General features: G+C 43.8%; 1 protein-coding gene across 1 annotated transcript in view; it reads left to right on the forward strand.

The window, feature by feature from the left end:
* The window catches only part of LEMD2 (LEM domain nuclear envelope protein 2), a 74,985-nt gene that overhangs the window by 28,660 nt on the left and 24,759 nt on the right, over positions 1-21,566 (forward strand). The window contains exons 2-3 of the mRNA XM_082246391.1: positions 17,198-17,238; positions 20,249-20,324. Of these exons, the coding sequence (XP_082102517.1) occupies positions 17,198-17,238; positions 20,249-20,324 (117 nt within the window). The remainder of the gene's footprint in view (positions 1-17,197; positions 17,239-20,248; positions 20,325-21,566) is intronic.

The following is a 21,566-nucleotide window of genomic DNA, read 5'->3' on the forward strand; positions in this document are numbered from 1 at the left end:
TTTGTTAAATTTAGTTCTTGTTTCTTCTTTCAGGGGAAGAAATGGGTGAGACGGATATTATTAGTCATATAATCAGGGTGTCTGTTGGTATCTGTCAGTTTTCCCTGATGAGAAGCCCTCCAAAAAGGGGCGGTAACTGACATTTTCATTTAAGCCAGGAGGTTGAGCTGCATTTAGTTTCTTTATCCAGCGTAGCTCCATCTGAAGGAGCGATTTATTCCAGTCCCCCCCTCTAGGGGGGACATGTATCCTGTCCAGTATAGAGAATTTGACTCTTGGCATCCGGTTTTTGTGGTAATTGGCAACATGGCAGCCTAGTGGAAGATAAAAGTTGCTTATAGACATGCTTTGTAGGTGTTGATTTACTCTAAGGCCGAAATCCTGCCGTGTCTTGCCGACATAGAAGCTGCCACATTCGCACTCCATAAGGTATACTACACCTTTGGTCTTACAATTGGCATAGTGTTTTGGAGTGAAATGATCTCTATTTGGTAGTATTTTATGAGTTGATTTTTGGATAACTGGGCCACTGTGCACAGGATCCGCACGGGAAAGTGCCCTTGACCTGGCAGGGATCTTTTCTGAGTTTGAACTCACTGTGAACCAGTGATTGTTGTAGGGAATTCGTTTTTCTATAGGTGACCAGGGGGTTTTCTGCTACTAGTTCTTTGATGTTAGGGTCCTCCGTAAGTATGGACCAGTTCTTTTGTAGTATTTTTTTTATCTGTCGGTGTTCGTTGGAGAGTCGCATAATAATCCTTATTGGTTGTTGAGTTTTGTCCTTGGTAGTGTCTTTTTTGAAAAGGATGTCCTGTCTGTCTCTTTTTTTTGACTTTTATTGAAAGCCTTCATGAGGCACATTTTAGCATATCCTCGTTCCTGTAATCTGAGGTTGAGGTCATGCGCTTCTTTTTGAAAATCCAGTTCATTCGTGCAATTCCTTTTAATTCTGAGGAATTGACTGTAGGGTATCGATTTTTTAAGGGGTTCCGGGTGAAAAACTAGTGGCGTGCAGTATTGTATTCCCCGCTGTTTCCTTTCTATATAATGTTGTCATCACGTTCCCTTTATCGTCTTTGTAGATGTATGTATCCAGAAATGGGATTTTAGTTTTGTTGTATGACATGGTGAAAGTATTATAGTTTAGTATAAATGCCAACAAATTGAGGATGAACTGGTTGAATTTTTTATCATGGTTACTCAGTTGATTGAATGTTTTTTCTACTGCTTTTAGACCGTGTGAGTGAGGAATATTATTGTACAGGGTCTATAGTGACGAGTATGGCATCATTCGGTATGGTTAGGCCTTCGAGAATCTGTAGTAGGTGGGCTGTGTCTTTGGTATATGATTCTAATTGGGTCACATGCGGTCTGAGGTAGGTGTCTATGACCTGACTTGCTTTCTCCGTGATATTGCCATTACCCGAGATTATCGGTCTTCCAGGTGGGTCTATCGGGTTTTTGTGAATTTTTGGCAATGAGTAGAAGGTGGGGGTTCTCGGGTGCTTTGTTCTGATAAATTACCATAATGTCTGTGATATAGTTTTATCGTTTTATGCGCTGTCTACCAAATCTATAAAATTCCTTGCTGTAATTACCAATCATGAGGGGTGAGATTGCTTTGAAGCATTTCCTATTTCCAATATTTTTAGACACATATGTTTATAGTGTTCGTTGTCCATCACAACGACATTCCCCCCTTTATCCGAGGGTTTGATAGTAATGCTTTCAATTTCTTTTAGTTCTTTCAATGCTCTCTTTTGTGATTGGTTTAGGTTGGTTGTTTTGGTTTTTTTATGTATTTTTTCAATGTCTTTCGATATTTGTCTGACGAACAGCGCAATTGTGGGGTTGGTACTTAAGGGTGGGAATTTGTGTGACTTCTTACGGAAGGTATCCATTGTTACATCCTCCTCTGCTTCGTCGTCACTATCCATAGATGCATCGGATCCCTCTAGATCATCCAGACCACCTTCTTCTAAAAGTAAATTTAAATCTTGGATGGCTTGGAATTCCCGCAGCAGTCAGTGACGTAGGTTGTTCAATAGTTGTTGGTTTTTTATAATGCATAAACTTCAATAACAAATTCCGTGCGAAAAGGTTGATGTCCTTAATAGCCTCAAAGGTGTCCATACTCTGGTTGGGGCAGAAGGATAGTCCTAGTGATAATATCTCCATCTGTTCCAGTGTCAGATTGTGGGAGGAGAGGTTGATAACGTTTAGTCCCTCGGTTCCTCTTGTCTGGGCTCCTGTTGTTCCAGGAGTCAATGGTGGTTTGGTTTTGGTTTTGGTTTTCTCTCTGCCTAAAAAAAAAAAAAAAATTTTGTGCCTGTTTTGGATCTTCGTCTTTTTTCTTTTGTGATCTCGTGAAGATCTGATGGTAATTAGTTGGTCTACTGGGTGCTGATGTTTCTGTAATTTCCAGTTCTTGGGGGTCGGTTTCTCCTGGTTCATTTTGTGGTCCCCATTCCCTTCTGTCATAATGCCTTTGTGGGTCTTGTTGGTAGTTTCTTGGGTGGGTCCTGCCCCTACCTCTATTTGTTTCTGCCCCTGAATTATAGGACGATGAATCCGTGGAGTAGTTGGGTTTTTTTTGTAGGTCTATTTTTATTTCTGTTTTGTCTCGATGTATTTGACCATCTATATGTTCCACCTTGAGTAAATGCGTTTTTTATCACGCCAGTATTTCCTTTCCTTTTTTTTGTAGGATTTCTTTGCCATATTCTTCTAGGTGGGTCTTAAGTTTTTCTTCCTGCTCGCTGTATAGTGGTGCAGCTTTGAGAGGTATGAGTAGTTCATAGATGGATTGAATTTCCTCATCTAGATTTTTAATTTGTCTCCGGTACTCTTCCTGGAGTAGTTTCATGAGGTTTTTGGAGCATTCATTAAGAGTGTTTTCCCATTCTTTCTTCATTTGTTCGGTCACATGATCCATGGTTGGGAAGATTTGGATACAGAGACCTGCCGGGTTTATGTTTTCTTTTATGTATCTATTGAAACTCTGTATGTGCCAGTATAAGGCTGATTTCCTTACAAGGTGTTTCCTGAGGTTTGAAAACAGTGCCAGTACATCTGAGTCCAATTGTTCTTTTTCCTGAAATTTATTATAGGACATATGATGGCATTAAGTTTGAGGGAAAGGCACGAACATTGGTATATCTTTTCTCTTATCTGTACCCCCCTCCCCCCCTGTAGACTTTTATATTACTTGTTGCTGCACCCCCTCCTTTATTTCCCTAACTTTTTGTTGTTGATATTGGCACCTGGAGTATTTGTGTACCGTGTGATCCACCTGCAGCTCACGTAGTTCCAGAATATGTAAGTGCAGGCTGAAATGGGTGTGATGAAATCTGAAGTTCTACAGTGGGGGATTCTTATGTGTGTTTCTTTTGTATTTTAATTGATTTGGGCACCAAAGATTTGAATATAAGGGGGCAGAGGCTACAGGGTGCCAAATCACTCTGGAATCTCTAGTGCTCCTATTTTTTCTTTCTGTCTCGATCTGAACGATAAAGACTCTGGCAAAGCAGCAGTTTCTACAGAGTAGGGCCTGGGATTGGCAGTTGTACGGAATTCTTTTAATCATTTCTCTTTACTAAACTGTTTTATGTGGTGTTGTGCTGGCAGTCTTGATTTAAGATGCATTTTGGGTTATAACCCTAGTTTGTAGCTCAACTTAGTGCCTTGGTTTGAATCACTGTTTATTTGTTCTTCATTTAAAGTGGAGTTCCACCCTAAAATTTTACTTTTGTCCATCTTCTTGTCCCGGGTCACCTGTAAAACAAATGGATACTCACATTTTTTTTTTTTTTTATTCACTTATCTTGTTTTAGAAAAACATATACTTGCCTTACTTCCTCTTCCTCCCTCGGCGGCCAAGGCCCGTCGTCACTTCCTGGCTTGCAATAATTCCTGGGAGCTGAGCATCATCGCTCCCAGGAATCAATGCGCCTGCACACCTTGCTAAACCGCTTCTGGGCATGCCCAGAAGCTGTGCAGGGAGATGACGCTGCAGTCCCGGAAGTGACGGCGAGGCCGGCGCAGTGCATCGTGGGACTGAAGAGGACAGAAGAAGACGCAGAAGAGGATCGCGCTGGCTTCAAGCTGCCCACACCTGAGATGGCAGCACTGGAGAAGACATTTTCAAGGTAAGTACCGTATTTATCGGCGTATAACACATGCCGGCGTATAACACGCACAGTGGTGGCTGGTGCTCAAAAGTTTTTTTTTTTGGGGGTGCGCAAACAGAAAAATGTAATAGGCATTTATTTTGCGGCAAAAACGCTGTAAAAAATTGCGTGACTTTGAGGTCGTAAAAGTGTGAAAGGGGCCTTCAGTAATTAAGGTATAGTGTGCCCCCTTTCAATGCACAGTGACCAGCGTGCCCCCTTTCAATGCACAGTGACCAGCGTGCCCCCTTTCAATGCACAGTGACCAGTGTGCCCCCTTTCAATGCACAGTGACCAGTGTGCCCCCTTTCAATGCACAGTGACCAGTGTGCCCCCTTTCAATGCACAGTGACCAGCGTGCCCCCTTTCAATGCACAGTGACCAGCGTACATGCCCCCTTCAATGCAGTGACCAGCGTACATGCCCCCTTCAATGCAGTGACCAGCGTACATGCCCCCTTCAATGCAGTGACCAGCGTACATGCCCCCTTCAATGCAGTGACCAGCGTACATGCCCCCTTCAATGCAGTGACCAGCATGCATGCCCCCTTCAATGCAGTGACCAGCATGCATGCCCCCTTCAATGCAGTGACCAGCGTACATGCCCCCATTGTAGTGACCAGCGTACATGCCCCCAATGCAGTGACCAGCATACATGCCCCCAATGCAGTGACCAGCATACATGCCCCCAATGCAGTGACCAGCATACATGCCCCCAATGCAGTGATCAGCATACATGCCCCCAATGCAGAGATCAGCGTGCGTGCCCCCAATGTAGTGACCAGCATACATGACCCCAATGCAGAGATCAGCGTGCGTGCCCACAATGTAGTGACCAGCATACGTGCCCCCAATGTAGTGACCAGCATACATGCCCCCAATGTAGTGACCAGCATACATGCCCCCAATGTAGTGACCAGCATACATGCCCCCAATGCAGTGACCAGCATACATGCCCCCAATGTAGTGACCAGCATACATGCCCCCAATGCAGAGATAAGCGTGCGTACCCCCAATGTAGTGACCAGCATACATGACCCCAATGCAGAGATCAGCGTGCGTGCCCCCAATGTAGTGACCAGCATACATTCCCCCAATGCAGAGATCAGCGTGCATGCCCCCAATGTAGTGACCAGCATACATGCCCCCAATGCAGAGATCAGCGTGCGTGTCCCCAAAGTAGTGACCAGCATACATGCCCCCAATGCAGAGATCAGCGTGCGTGCCCCCAATATAGTGACCAGCATATATTCCCCCAATGCAGAGATCAGCGTGCGTGCCCCCTTACTTACCTGGAGCGGCGGCGGATGGCTTCTCCTCTGTTCCGGTGACCGGCGGCGCATCTCCTCCAGTCCTTCTGCTCCCGCCTCCTCCTCAGCCAATGGCATGGGGTTTGCCTTGCAGCCAATCAGGAAGCGCGTATCGGACGCGCTTCCTGATTGGCCAGGAGGAGGATCAGTGTGACAATAGCAAATTTTCATACGCTATTGTCACACAATGGGTGGGCTCGGGACGCACTGCTCTGCGCCCGGGTCCACCCTTTGCATCGTCCTATTAGAGCCTCTGGCTCTAATCAGGTGATGCCAAAAAAAAATAAAAATCCCCATTGAACTCCATGCGTCCGGCGCCCCTGCATGCAGATTAGACGCATGGATGGGGGGGGGGGGGGCAGTGCCCCTGCACCCTAAGTACACCGGCCGCCACTGAACACGCACCTCAATATTAGGAGAGAAATTTCAGGGAAAAAGCTTAAATTTAAAAAAAAACTGCTTTGAACTCAGAACTTTTTTTTTTTAATCAAATGACATCTCACCAGTGCCCATGAATGCAGCCTCATCAGCAGTGTTCAGAAATGCAGCCTCATCAGCAGTGTTCATCAATGCAGCCTCATTAGCAGTCTCCAGCAATGCAGCTTCGCCAGCGCAGTCTCCAGCAATGCAGACTCGCAAGTGCCATTGACACTATCCGAATCAGTTTTGAAAAAGGCCGGGACTTCCTATGACAGCTCGTCCTTCCTTCTCCTCAGCCAGGCCCGCCCCCTTCTGCTCTCGGCGCTGCTTCCTGGCCTTTTTTTTTTTTTTTTTAATATCGCTGTATAACACGCACTATTGCTTTTTCCTCCATTTTTAGGAAGAAAAAGTGCGTGTTATACGCCGATAAATACGGTATTTCTTCTTGCAGGTAAGTGCAACCCGGGACAGTTCAGAGGCTATCCATTGTGGAATGCACTAGCCCTGACTGTCCCGGGGGTATTTTTATGTTTTTTTTTTTTTTTTTTTTTTAGGTGGAACTCCGCTTTAACATCTGGTGGATTATTTCATTTGTGAGTGAAGTGTCTGGTTTTATGGTTCCCCTTCCCCCCCACATCTTCTATTGCTACTTCTATGTGCTTTTTGTGGCCTATGCCAGCCATTTCAGGCTAAGGCACCAGACAAATCTGCAGCTAGTGCTAAACCCAAGAAAAGATGTGTTTTGTGAACATTGTAATGCATTAGTAGCCAGTTCCACTTTTTAGTCATTCAGGCTGATGTTGAGGGGTATTAAAGATGACCGAGTTGGAAAATGGTGAGGCCCTCCTATATATGTCTTTTCCTTTTTGAGGAAAAGGTTCATCAGTCAATCAAAAAAATCAATTATAAGGAATGGATAGAAATGGAAAGCAGTTTATTCTTCTCCAAACATCTTAAGGCTCCATGCACACTAGGGCTGGGCGATTTTGCCTAAAAAAAAAAATCTTCGATTTTTAAAGAAAAATTTGAGTTTCGATTCGATTTTCGATTTTTTTTTTTTCAATGCACTTAAATGACTGCAGACATCAGATATAGTGTCAAAAGTGCAACTTTATTGCTATGATTGTCCTCAAGAGTTAAAATGCGTAGAATAGAATAAATTCAAATGAAATAGATTAAAAAAAAAACAATAGAATAAAATAGAAAGAAAATAACGATCTCCCGAACGTTTTATTAGCAGAAAGTAAAAAAATATATATATTTTTTCAAAATTGTTGGTCTTCTTTCTTGTTTACAGCGCAAAAAATAATGGCACACGACTGCGCAATTGCAAGTTAAAGTAATGCAGAGCTGTATTTAAAAAAAAAAAATGGCCTGGTCATGAAGGGGAGGAGGGGGGAGGGATAAATCTTCTGGATGTGAAGTGGGTAATATTTGTGGTGCAGTGCCATACATGAAGCAGGACTGATGATAGAATCCAGCAGCCTGGAGTGTCAGGTCACATGGAGCAGGGATAACCCGGCATGCCTTAGGGGCAGCAATGGGCTCCTGACCCCACATGCACCATGTGCCCGCCTGCTTCACAGTGAGCTCAGGCCACAATGGGCCAGCCTCCTCCAATCTACACCTCTCCAGCGCTTGCTCTCATTACCATACCCCCCACCGGTTGGCATAAAGTCATCCGAGCCATTGTAAACATAGACCCGTCTACAGAGGTCTCCGGCAGACTACAACTCCCAGAAGCCCCGACGGCCAACCTCTACAAAATGCCAAACCCAGCCTCATGCATATGCAAATGCGCAGAGCGTTCGCCAGCCAATGGCGTGGCGGGCTGTCACGTGGCGCACGGGCAAGCGCCGCTCATGAATATGCAAAGACGTTGGGCCAATGGCAGCGCAGCGCGGTCACATGGTGCGCTCGGTGAGGTGAAGGAAGAGAAGTTATCTATCAGTGAACACTGTAAAGAGACTCAGAGCTCAAGTGAGCAGTTGAAGGGGCGGCTAGTGTGTGTGTACTGTCTATGGTTACGCGGGGCGGGGGCTGGCTCATATCGCGCTATAGAAAAAACTATAGTGGCAAAAAACTCGAGTTTGAAAAAAAAAAATCGTTTTACACTAAAAAATTGATTTTTTTGCCCAGCCCTAATGCACACCAGTGTTTTTTTCAAGCTCCTAAAACCTAAAAAGTGTTATCATTTGTGTCAATCCACACTACTTTAGGTTATTAGGATTTTATTGAACCTCAGTGTCTAGAAACAGGAAAAAAAAATAGTGGAGTGTTTTTCCAGCATAAAAAAAGCTGCACGCTGGTAACCGCTGCGAAGCACTGGTTTCCATCGTTTTTTTTTTTTTTAAATCGCCAGTGGCCTGATTTGGATAAGCCCCCTGCAGACCAGCACAACCATTGACCAGGGTTGTGGGGAAGAGTCCCCTTACCCCAAAGCACCCTCCCCATGTTGAGGGCATTTGGCCTGATATGGTTCCGGAGGGGGGGGGGACACACTTGCTCCTTTAGATTTAGCTGATAGCCAATGAGTGTCTAGTGTGCATGGAGCCCAAAGCTGATCCATTTGAAAACATGAGTTGTGTTTCCAGATCTAGCGTTTTTCAGGTTGATGTTTTGCAGGTCATCTGCAGTGCAGTGAGCTACTGTATGTAGCAGATTATGTTGAAGCAGTCTGTATCTTTAGCTATCTCTCTGATTAACTCAATTTGAAGGGTGTCTGGTGCGATTCCTTGGCAGGGGGTTTAACTTCATATGTAGGCCTGAATCTTCTTCATTAGAAAACATCTGTTTTGGCCTTAGTTGGAGAAAGGGGTTTTTTTATTTTTTTTATTTTGTCCTAGACTTCTGTTTGGCAAGTCACTTATTGGTAAAGGCTCTGACCAGAACCTGTTTTGTTCTTTCTCTGTTCCTCCTGCGATTCTCCTAGGGTACACATTGCTGCTGCAGCAGCTTTTTGTGTTCCCAATCAAATGTCAGACCATTCCGATCAGGAAAAGCTCAAAAACAAGCTAGTGTTGGAACGCCTTCTACCCCCTGCCACCATGCATTTCTGTTGACCTATTACTATAAAGTGCTGCCTCAATGGCAAGTAAGAATGTGTGGAAGGTGAAAGGAGGTGGGCATGCTTTGACACTGCTAAAGCTTTGCCTGTTGAGAATTAATTCAGGCAGATGAGATGCACTTAAAGCTGTTCGAAGTTGCTTTTTTAAAAACTTTTAAGACTAGATCGCTTAGTGGCTATTACCTCTGTTGGAGTGTCAGCAAGCTCTGTTAAGGAGCCTTTTTTATGACAAGATGAAGTTCAAAACTGACCCTGCTTCTATATCTCCTGTTCACTGCTTTCAGGATTTGGTTTTTCCATCCTTATCAGTTGTCTATTTAACAATGAATAGTTTCAAGCCTTTGATGTCTGAAGAGATCATATGTGGTTGCTAATTGCTTTCATAGACTGTAGAATTCCTGTTCTCTGTGTTCAGAGGGCCAAAAAGTGATACCAAGCTAACAGTTGCAGGATCACATGGATCAAGCTTGCCATGAAGACAATGGGGTTGATTTACTAAAGGCAAATAGACTGTGCACTTAGCAAGTGTAATGCTCCAAAGTTTAGTAAATGAGGTGAAACTTCATTTTGCAAAAAATACACATGATTGGATGACGGAAGTCAGCACTAAACTCCAGAACATCTGCTCTTGCAAAGTGCAGTTTATTATTTGCCTTAAAGCGGAGTTCCACCATGAAAAATTTTTTTTAGTTAAAAATACCCCCGGGACAGTCAGGGCTAGTGCATTTATGCAACGATAGCCTCTGAACTGTCCCCTGTTTCACTTACCTTTTAGAAGAAATACTTACCTTGAAAATGTCTTGTCCAGCACTGCCATCTCAGGTGTGGGCAGCTGAAGCCTGAATGTCCTCTTTGGGACGTCTGAGTCCCAGAATGCCCTGCACTGGCCCCGGTGCAGGCGCATCATCGCTGCACAGCTTCTGGCCATGCCCAGAAGCTGTTTAGCAGGGAATGACGCGCCTGCACCTGAAGGGATGAGAAGGGCCGGTGCAGGCACATTGATACCTGGGATAGAAGACGCTCATCTCCCAGGAGTGAATGCAAGGAGGAAGTGATGTAGGCGGCCATGTCCGCAGAGGGAGGAAGAGGAAGGAAGGTAAGTATATTTTCTTTAAAAAAAGTGAATAAAAAAAAAATATATATTTAATTATCAAATTTGTTTTTCAGGTAATTTAGAGAAAGCGGACAGGGAAAAATTAATTTTGAGGGTGGAACTCAGCTTTAAGTAAATCTACCCCACTAAGAAATTTCAAGCAAGACCATCTATTTAAGAAACAGGACAACCATGTCCAAGGTCCTTGTCTACAAGCATCAACAGATTCATTAAACCAATATTTCTTAACCTTTTTTCAGTCAAGGCACCCTTTAAAATTCTGCATAATGTCGAGGTACCCCATTCTAAAATGGTAAAAATGAAACTAATAGTTTACATAATGCAGCAACATCCACACACATAGGACACCAAACATGAAATGTTTATTTTACTAAAGCAAAACACACCTTTGCACAAAGGTACTGACTAGTATTCCAATGTTTCTCTTCCTCACTCAGCTAATGTGACCCCAGTGCTTATAGAAAGGGGCAAGGGTGAAGCAAACCAAGTTGCTGTGCAGGCGCTTGACGTCCTCCTTATCAAACAATTTCATTGGTTGATAGGAGGCCAGTGAATAGAAGGTTGTAATGGTGCACAATGATAACCTGTGGCTTTCTGTAACTAAAAGGCAGGCTTGATTCACCCTCTGGTTTGCATACAGTTTTTGGCCAATTTTTAGTAATTTTGCCAAGGCACCCCTGAAGAAACTTGAAGGCACCAAAAAGGCTGCAATAAACACTACAGAACTGGCCTGTTATCTAACCAAAATAAGTGTTTTTAAAGAAATTTTCTTTAGGCATCAAACCCCATAGATATTCATCTTACTTTCTTGTTATTTGGCTGTCCTCTAGGAAAAATGGTGAAGGTACTAGTGAGCTATCTCATATTTTCCTTTCCAGGAATCCACCTGAGACAGCACTTTAAACTTTTTTTATTTTTCTTCTTGTGTATAATAAAGGCTAGTATGTGTAGTTGCAAACTTTTGTTCTTTTCGCATCGCATTCGGACCAAACTTTTGCAGGATCTTTTTTTTGTTCGCACCAGAATCGGATCGCATGGGTGTTCACACTCATGCAATTTGATTCCTGTCCGAAATCACAGTTCCCACTGCAAAGCGATCTGGTGGTGTCATTAACTTTGTACTAACACCTGCAGCAGTTAGCAACTGCCGGCGATTCAGGTGTGATGCGGAAACCTGCACTGGATTTGCAGGGTTTCCCCGCATTGCACCAGTGTGAACTGAGCCTGAGGGAACTTTTCAAATTCTGAAAGCTAAGTGAAAATTGGTAACCTCTGGATTTTAGATTTTTTTTTTTTGTTTTACAGTTTGCGTAGATTTAGTTTTCACCATTTCACGAAAAGGGTACAATTTAAAATGTACAAATATTTAATAACTTAATACAGGTTTAGCTTTTATAATTAAAAGGAACTCAGCAGGGATTTTGTAAAATTTGCTGTGTTTGTATCCACTAATAATGATTTTAGTGCATTTTTAGCAAAAATATTGTTTTGGCAAACAGTTGCGCAAATATCGTGTGGCCTTAAAAATCAGTAGCACCTTCTATTTAGTCTACTGGCTCTTTGCTTTCAGAAAATGTATAGTTTGGGGGGTATTTTAAAAACGCTGAAAGTGAAAAATGAAAACCTCCAGATTTTTAGAGAAATTTGGTTTTCAGTTTTGTGTACGTTCAGTTTTCACCATTTTGCAAAAAGGTGCAATTTTTAAAAATTTACAAATTATTTGTTATTATCTCAATACAGATTAAGCTTTTATATTTAGCAGGAATCTTGTAAAATTTGCTGTGTTTGTATTATAGTTGCACGATTAATTGTTAAAGCTGCACGATCAATCTTAAAAAAATTGTGATCTTGATTCACCCCCCTCACAATGTTAAACGACATGTCCTCGATTCATACAGTACAGAGCTGTTCTCTGCTCACTCACAGCTGTCAAAAAAAAAAAAAAAAAGAGCCTCCGGCAAATGTTTATCAGCATTGTTAAGATTGTTGTGCAAGATAACTATAAACGCAATGTTTTACAATGTATTATTTCGTTCTTTTAGATCAAAGGAATTAACTTTCTGTAAGTGAGGGCAGTTTAACCACTTCTGGACCGGAAGGATTTACCCCCTTAATGACCAGGCCATTGTTTGTGATTAGGCACTGTTATTTAAACGGCGAGTTGCGTGGTCGTGCAACGCTGTACCCAAATAAAATTGATGTCCTTTTTCCCCACAAATAGAGCTTTCTTTTGGTGGTATTTGATCACTCTCTCAATTGCTTTGTGCGAGTTCAGAAATTCAAGATGGAATTCGTTTGCACGGTGGTGGCCTCCCTACACCAGGGGGATTTCCTGGCTTCCATAGACATCAAAGATGCCTACCTTCACATCCAAATCTGTGCAGGACACCAACGGCTTCTCTGTTTTGCCGTGGGAGAGGATCACTATCAGTTAGTGGCGTTGCCCTTTGGTCTCGTCTCTGCTCCTCGGGTCTTCACAAAGGTGTTGGCACAGATCCTGGCGCTGTTGCGGCAGTGGGGGATATCAGTCCTGGATTTCCTGGACAATCTGCTTCTGCGTGCGGAGTCTCCTATGGTGCTGGAAACAAATTTGAAAATCACCTTGAGAACTCTGGAGGCGTTCGGGTGGATTCTGAGCCTTCAGAAGTCGTCCCAGACTGTTGCTGTCCAGCAAATGGTCGTCCCTTTGGACCTGTATGAGAGTTCTGGGACTGATGGTGTCATCCTTCGAGGCAGTCCCCTTCATTCACAAGGATCCTCCAGAAGGAAATCCTTCTCTAATGGCACAAGAATCCAAATTCCCTGGACATTCAGATCCAGCTGATCTGGGTGACCAGGGAGTCCCTGATCTGGTGGCCTTTGGTCCCCGATGCTTAAGCAAGGAAAATCCTTTCTCCCTATATATTGGACAGTTGTCACCACAGATGCAAATCTGTCCATGTGGGGGGGGGGGGAGTTCTCGACAGGTTATTTGCTCAGGGAGTCTAGTCCCTGGAGGAATCCAGGTTACCGATCAATGTTCTGGAGCTGAGAGTGATCCGGCTTTGCCTAGTCCACTGGACCGGGTGCCTGTAGGGTTGCCTAGTGCGCATTTAATTGGTTAATGCCACAACCGTGGCTTATGTCAATCACCAAGGTGGTACCGAAAGTGTCCTTGCGGCCTTTGAAGTGGCAGGCATCCTTCGTTGGGCGGAATGGTTTTGTTCCAGCTCTCTCCGTTGTTCACATTCCAGGAGTGGAAAATTGGCTGGCGGATTACCTCAGTCGACAGGCCTTGGATGCAGGGGAATGGTCCCTCCATCCGGAGATGTTCCAGCAGTTGTGCCTTCATTGAGGTACTCCCAGATGTAGATCTGTTGGCGTCTCAGGTTAACAGAAAAGTACAGAGGTTTGTGGTCGGCTCTTGGGATCCTATGGCAGACTTGCTGGTGGCCCCGTAGGGTCAGTATCAGCTGATGTATGCCTTTCCTCCTCTCAAGTTGCTGCCAAGACTTCTTCGCAGGATTGAGGCGGAAGGGATTCCGGTCATTCTTGTGGTTCCGGACAGGCCTCGCCGAGCTTGGTATGCCGACCTGGTCAAGCTAGACGCAGACACTCCTTGGATCCTTCCTCTCAGGGAGGATTTTTGTCTCGAGAGCCAATCTTCCATCCTGCATTGCGGGCGCTGGCTTTGACGGCTTGGCTGTTGAAAGCCAGGTGCTGAAGGTCAGAGCATTGTCTGCTTCAGTGATTCTCACTCTGGCTAAAGCGAGGAAAGCGACTTCTAGGAAGATTTATTATCGTACGTGGAAGTCTTCTATTGCATGGTGTGAGTGTCTTGGGGCTCCCCCTCGCTCTTACTCGGTGGCTCGGATATTGGCTTTCCTTCAACGGGGAGTTGATCAAAAGTTGGCCTTCAGTACTAATCAAGGGTCAAGTTTCGGCCTTGCCAATTTTTTTTCCAAAGGCCGTTGACCACCTATTCCCTGGTGTGTAACTTCATCCAGGGGGTGCCACACTTGGTACCTCCGGTGCGACCTCAGTTGCCACCTTGGAACCTTAATTTGGTGCAATCGATACTTCAGAAACCTCCTTTTGAAAGTATCGGGAGATTCCCCTTGCTTACCTTATCCCAGAATGTGGCCTTCTGGTTATCTATTCTGCGTGAAGGGGGACGGAACTGGCGGCCTTGTCCTGTGGTTCTCCCTATCTGCTGGTTCACAGGGATAAAATGGTACTTCGTCCAAATCCGTCCTTCCTTCTAAAGGTGATTTCCAGTTTTCACTTAAATGAGGGCATCGTGTTACCTTCTTAGAGTCCTAAGCCAAAACATCCTAAGGAATTTGCACTGCTTACTTTGGATGTGGTTGGCGACTGAGTCTTTTCGAAAGTTTAAATTCGCTCTTTGTACTCAGGGATGGTCTAAAGGAAGGGCTGCCTGCGTCTGCTGCGACTATTTCCAGATGGATCAGACAGACTGTTGTGCAGTCTTATTCAGTTAAGGGTCAGGTTCCACCTTTCCCTGTTAAGGCGCGTTCTACTCGGGCTTTTAGTGCTTCCTGGGCTTTTCGCCATAAGCCATCTGTGGTTCAGATTTGCAAGGCTGGTTGTCTGTTCACACCTTTACCAAATTTTATAAGGTGGATGTGCATCCTGATGCCTCTTTTGACCGCAAAGTTTTGCAGGCTACTGTTTAGGGGGCTTTTTAGCCTTCCTTGAGGGTGTTTTCTGTTTTTCAGGTAGGCCTCATCTTGTTTTTCTGATGAGTCCTATGTTGCCTGGTTGGCTATGTTTAGCCTTGGGTACTTGTTTTTTTCTGCTGTTGCCAACCCTCATTTTATGGCACTGCTTGGGGACATCCCTACTGATATGCATCAGGCACTGGGTCCGTCAATGAAGGATAGAGAACTGGATTTTTGACTTACCGTAAAATCCTTTTCTCTTGTTCATTGACGGACGCAGTACCTGCCCTTCTATTTTGAATTGGTTGGTATTACTTCTCTGACACTGCTTTGATACAAAACTGACATCCTATAGCAGGAAGACAGGGTGTACCCTCTGTGACTGCCCATAGGCATAGCCAGACCTTTTTTTCTTTCTAGTGTCCTACTCCTGTAGGGGGCAGTATAACCCTACTGTTAAGCATCAGAAACTGCATCCATCAATGAACTTAACAGAAAAGGATTTTACGGTAAAGCAAACATCCAGTTTTGCTACTCCTTCTGACTATGGTGATGCCACATATGAGACCTTTTTAATGCCTGGACTGATTATGTACCAGACATTGGTTGGTTTGTGTGATACACCACATACATTGTATAAAAACCAATATATTGTAAACTCTGCTTGCTTAGTCTATTGGATGAATTTGAATGGGAGAACCACACTAGAGAGGCTATAGTCAGTCCTATCCTTAGCTCGTAAGTTAATAATGGTACATTGGAAGTCAGAGGACACTCCTACAGTTGGGGAATGGATTACTAACGTTGGTAATGCATTAAGGATGGAAAAAGTTATAAATCAACAGAGGTTGCCCCCGCATGTATCAAAAGCTATATGAGCTCCTTGGTTAGAAGTCCCTGGAGTAGCTCCGGTGGATCTCATGGCCCGGTTACTGAGGCCTAATGTTGGGTTGTTTCACTTATGGCAAAATAAGATTGTGTTGATGATGATTTCAATTGCGCACACTATTTAGAAATTACCCTTACTGGCATTAACTGTTTTCTGTACAAGAAGGGAAGTCTACTGTTTGGCGTTTTTATGCTTTTCTCAATAAAACGTATTCTGGATAAAAAAAAAAATGTATTGTAAGGATCGCCTCTATACGAGTAGTCCGAATATAGCTTAATGTATCCTTACCTATAGCATTCCCAGTTCCTATAAGCCACTGGTACGTAGCTGTCCCCAGGAATGCCATGATCACTGGCCAGGAATTACAGAAGGCTAAAGAAAGGAAGAAGAAATTTAGGTTCCAGGAGTGTAGTTGTCTGCAGGGGATGGTTGGGACTGGTGTCTCCCAAGAACATGGTCAGTCAAACATGCAGATTTGTCAGTTCAGGCAGCAGGCAGAGACATGGTCAGCATTCAGGCAAAGGATTGGTCCAGGCATAAGACAAACACCAATAAACGGGCAAATCGGGAACACTGATTCCAGCTACATTGATTTGGTGACACTGTGGCAGGTGTGGTGATTGGAAAACTGTGACTGGATGTACTATTAGGGCTTGTTGAGGGGTGGGAAAACCTTGTGCTTGAGCGTTTACAAGCCCTCAACTGTTACCCCCCCCCCCCCCAGCTGCAGCTGATAGGGATGTACACCTGCTGTGGCTGTGATGCTTCGCGTCACAGCAGTGACATTAACCACTTGCCGACCGCCCGCCGACTTTTTACTGCGGCAGGGCGGCTCGGCTGTGTCCAGTCACGTAGTACTAAGTGTACTACTGGTGTGCCGTTGATTAGAGACTCTGTAACTGGCACGGCAGAGATCAGGGACTCTGTAACTGGCGTGGCGGTAACTAGTGGGTGGCTCTGATGAGGGACACTTGACTGGTGACAATATGTTAAAAAAAAAAAAAAAAAAAAACTCTGGGAAGGCGCTCCTGGATTTTTTCTTTTTACGCTGATTGCTTGTACAGTGATCACTGTAAAAGCAATCATTTTAACTGTCATGAATGGCTTTCATTCATGACCTGCTTGCTTACTATTGTGATTGTTGTGATTGGCTACAGCTATCAGATGGTACAGTGCAGCTGTGAAATATCCCTGTCCCTTGACATCACTGTGATGGACCACAGAGATCACAGTAAACAAGTTGTCATGAATGAAAGCCATTCATGACAGTTCTCTGGTTAGGTGATCACTGTGATTGGCCACAGTGATCACATGGTACCTGGGCCTATCACAGCAGTCTGATATCGAACACTGTGAAAACAAGGGGATCACAGGATTGCACCATTGTGCACGAGTGGGAGGACGTTCTGGAGCACTCGCCCGGCCATTTACTGTATGTACATTGGCCAAGCAGGAAGTGGTTAAAGGTGAAGTTTTGGCTGGAGTTGTGCTGCGGCAATAATTTTGATATGTTACCCCTCCCCCCCTTGTCTGAAATTCATGTTTGTTTGTTTTTTTTTTTTTTTCAGTCAAACTTCTTCCTCCTGACTGTGAAGGCAAAGCTGATAAGGTAAGATTTTTTTTTTTTTTATTCCTTTAAAAAAAATAAAAAATAAATTCTATAATTTGTGATAAACTGTAATTTTTCTTTATCTGTACATCCTTGAAAATTGCTACCTGTCTACTACTAAACTGTATAACAATGTTGCATTCTGCATTATCTAAATCCTAATCTTAAATAACCAGTCTGCATTCTGTGTTTTTATGCGTTGTGTCTGTTATGTAAATATAATTATTGTATTGCCATCTATAACTGAAAAGCAAACATTTTTCTGAAAAGAGCAATCCTAATCCTGGAGCATTTTACTATGAAAGTTTTTTTCATTACAATCGTTTAGTATACAAAATCTGAAACGTTTGCTCTCAGGCCACACAGATAAGTGAGGCCACTCAGATATGTCAGGATGGACCATTGTTACATAGTAGGTGAGGTTGAATAAAGACAATAGTCCATCCAGTTCAACCTGTGTAGGGGTGTGTGGCAGTAATCATCCCACATACCCCTGAATGTTCTGATCCTTGAGATGTACGTCTAAAAGTCTTTTGAAAGCCACCATACTTCCCGCAGAAACCACCTCTTGTGGTAGAGAATTCCACAATCTTGTAGCCCTAACAGTAAAGAACCCCCCACGTTGCCTGAGGTTAAAACGCTTCTCTAATCGCATTGTATGCCCTCGAGTCCTCATGCAATCCCTTCGACTGAATAGCTGTTTTTCTATGCCGAGATCACCATTGAGATATTTATAAATTGCTATCATGTCCCCTCTCAGGCGTCTCTTCTCCAGGGAGAATAAATCAAGCGATTGCAGATGCTCTTCATAATTAAGGTCCTCCAATCCCCTAATTAGTTTAGTTGCCCTTCTCTGGACTGTCTCCAGCTCCAACACATCCCTCCTGAGGACTGGCAACCAGAACTGGACAGAATACTCCAGATGTGGTCGGACCAGAGTTTTTATAAAGTGGAAGGATTATAGTCTTCTCTCTGGAATACATCCCTTTCTTTATGCATGCTAATATTCTGCTGGCTTTGGCAGCTGCCGCTTGACATTGCATGCTATTGCCTAGTCTATCATCTACCAAGACTCCCAGATCTTTCTCAATTTTTGGTTCCCCCCCCCCCCCTAACGTGTATTGTGCTTTTATGTTTTTAGTCCCCAAGTGCAAAACCTTACACTTCTCCACATTAAACCTCATTTGCCATGTCGTTGCCCACTCTGTTATTTTGTCCAGGTCATTCTGTAGGATATCTGCTTCATGCTGTGCAGTTATTGCCCTGCCCAATTGTGTCATCTGCAAAAACTGATATAGAACTACTGATCCTGTCCTCAATGCTGTTTATGAATAAATTGAACAAGGTTGGTCCTAGGACTGAGCCTTGGGGGACCCCACTTACCATCTCAGACCAGTCTGAGTATGCGCTGTTTATTACCATCCTTTGGACACGCCCTTTTAGCCAGTTCCGTATCCAAGAGAAAACCCTGCGGTCGATACCTGCAGACCTTATTTTCTAAATTAAGCGCTTGTGGGGAACTGTATCAAACACCTTAGCGAAATCCAGGTACACAACATCCACTGGTCTGCCCCAATCTAGCTCACAGTTCACCTCCTCGTAGAATGTTAAGAGATTGGTTTGACAAGAACGCCCATTTGTAAACCCGTGCTGATTACTGCTGATGATGATGTTGTTGTCTTTAGCAAACTTTACGATATAGTCCCTTATCATCCCCTCCAGAAGTTTACATACTAACGATGTCAGACTGACAGGCCTATAATTTCCCGGGCTATGCCTCTGCCCTTTTTTGAATATTCGGTATCACGTTGGCTTTCCTTCAATCCCCTGGTACATTTCCTGTCATAATACTGTCAGCAAAGATCAGGAACAGTGGTCTAGATATAATCTTACTGAGTTCTTTGAGTACACTCGGATGTACGCCATCCGGGCCTGGTGATTTGTTTGTGTTAATTTTATCCAGCCTTTCCCTGATTTCCCCCTCTGTTAGCCATAACGGCAAGACCTGTGTATTACTACTAACCATATAGTCGTGGTCAGTGTACCCCTCCTTTTGCTGTGTAAAGACTGATGAGAAAAAAGCGTTCAGCACGGTTGCTTTTTCATCGTTAAGTTATGTGTGCAATATGCTCTGTCCTAGCTTTTTTGCTGGTTATATATTTAAAGAATTTCTTTGGGTTATTTTTACTATCCTCCGCTATTTGTCTCTCAAAGTTGATTTTAGCCATTTTTGATTTCGTATTTACTTTTCTTATTTGCCTCCTTGTATTGCTCGAAAGCCGATACTGTGCCCTCTGATTTATATTTCTTGAAGGCCATTTTTTTTCCCCTAATACGTTTTTTAACATTACAGTTTAGCCAGCCAGGTTTGGCTTTGTCTCTTCTAAATTTATTTCCCATAGGAATGCACTGCAAGATGCATTTGTTTAATATGTTCCTAAAGCATTCCCATTTTTTCCTCCGTGGTCAGTGATCCCAGGGTTTGGTTCCAGTTTACCCTTTCCATCAATGAGCACCATTTTGGAAAGTTTGCCCTTCTGAAATTTAGGGTTCTTATGTTCCCCACTTGCCTTGTTATATTGTTATTTACGCTAAATGTGATCATCCTATGATCGCTAGAGCCCAGGTTGTCCTGTACTCCTACCTCCGAGATTAGGTCTGGGTCATTAGTGATCAATAGATCCAGGACTGCATTTTCTCTAGTAGGAGAATCCACCAACTGTGACATGTGAGTTGTCCTGTAAGGTTTCCTGAATAAATGGGCCTTCTGTGAGTGTGTAGTCCCCTCTTCCCAGTCAATGTTGGGATAATTGAAGTCCCCCAATATGACTGATCCCAGTTTTGCCACTTTACCCAACAGTGATATAAATTCCAGCTCTACCTCCTCCCTTTGGTTGGGTGGCCTATATATAGCAAACCCCCACAATTACTTTTGTGGTATTGTATGAGAATATGCTGCACATGCAATATAACTGGCCTCTCAGAACTCCTTTCCATTTTTTTTTTTCAGTATTGCCAAACCATGCAGAAGCAGATCTTTCTTGAGATCCTTTCAGAGCTGTATAATTTTCTGTCGTCAGAGGCTGGTGAGTGTTTAATGCTCTTTTTGTTACAAATAGACAGTATAGTCTGCCAGTCATTTTCTTGTGTCAGAGTTTGAGCTAACCAGCTACATTATTTGATGGTACTTTGCTTTTTGCCCATTATATTTAATGCTGGTTAGTAATATCTCTATGCGCAAATGTAAACTTGCATTGCTTTCATTCATTAACGGGCACAGCTCCTCATCTTCTTGAAACCAAGCTTCCTTTTGTTGGTTTTATGTATGAGACCTCTGTCAGATCCGTTTCCGTGGTGCTTCCGGAGTCCTCTTCACACTGCATAGTGTGGAACGCAAGTGTCCTGCTGGTGGTTTCAAGATGAGGTACTTCCGGTGGCTCCGCTGTGACGTAACTTCTGGGAGTGACTCTATTTATAGCGTGTATACATGTGCGGGCCACGACTTTGACAATGTCCCCGTGATGACGAAACGCGTTAGTCACGGCTGCGCGTAAACACGCCCATGCTGCAGCAATCCTGTACTTTTATGTCTGTATCCTCTGCTGACATGTGAGTTGCCCATTGTTGTTATCTTATGTCAATAAATTGTACATACTATAAAATACAATAGAGCAGCGCTGACGGATATAAAAGAATGAATGAATTCCAGTGGTGATAAAAACAGAAATAGTCCATGCAATGCCCGCGATGAAAGGTGACTCACACTTTCTGGTTGGAGAGACAGGTGCTCTTTGTGCTTTCACATCCACCACCAAGTGAAATGGCCTCTCACCTTAAACCTGCTTATAATGAGCGTGTAACTCGAGCACTCATGGAACGATCATCCCCTCTGGGTAGAAGACTGATTGGATCTGTCTCACTCTTGCACTCTACAACATGAGGACCTCACACTGATCTTAGGCAGACTTGAACCAGTAGCTCCCTGGAAAGATCATCAGATGAAAGTAAATGCCCAACAATGTAAGTGAAGTCTGTAACTGAACATTGTTGGGCATTTACTTGTATGTTCATCTGATGATCTTTCCAGGGAGCTGCTGGTTCAAGTCTGCCTAAGATCAGTGTGAGGTCCTCATGTTGTGGAGTGCAAGAGTGAGACAGATCCAATCAGTCTTCTACCCAGAGGGGATGATTGTTCCATGAGTGCTCGAGTTACACGCTCATTATAAGCAGGTTTAAGGTGAGAGGCCATTTCACTTGGTGGTGGATGTGAAAGCACAAAGAGCACCTGTCTCTCCAACCAGAAAGTGTGTGTCACCTTTCATCACGGG

Source organism: Pelophylax lessonae, assembly GCF_965119305.1.
Source record: "Pelophylax lessonae genome assembly, chromosome: 2".
NCBI classification, from domain to species: Eukaryota; Metazoa; Chordata; class Amphibia; order Anura; family Ranidae; genus Pelophylax; species Pelophylax lessonae.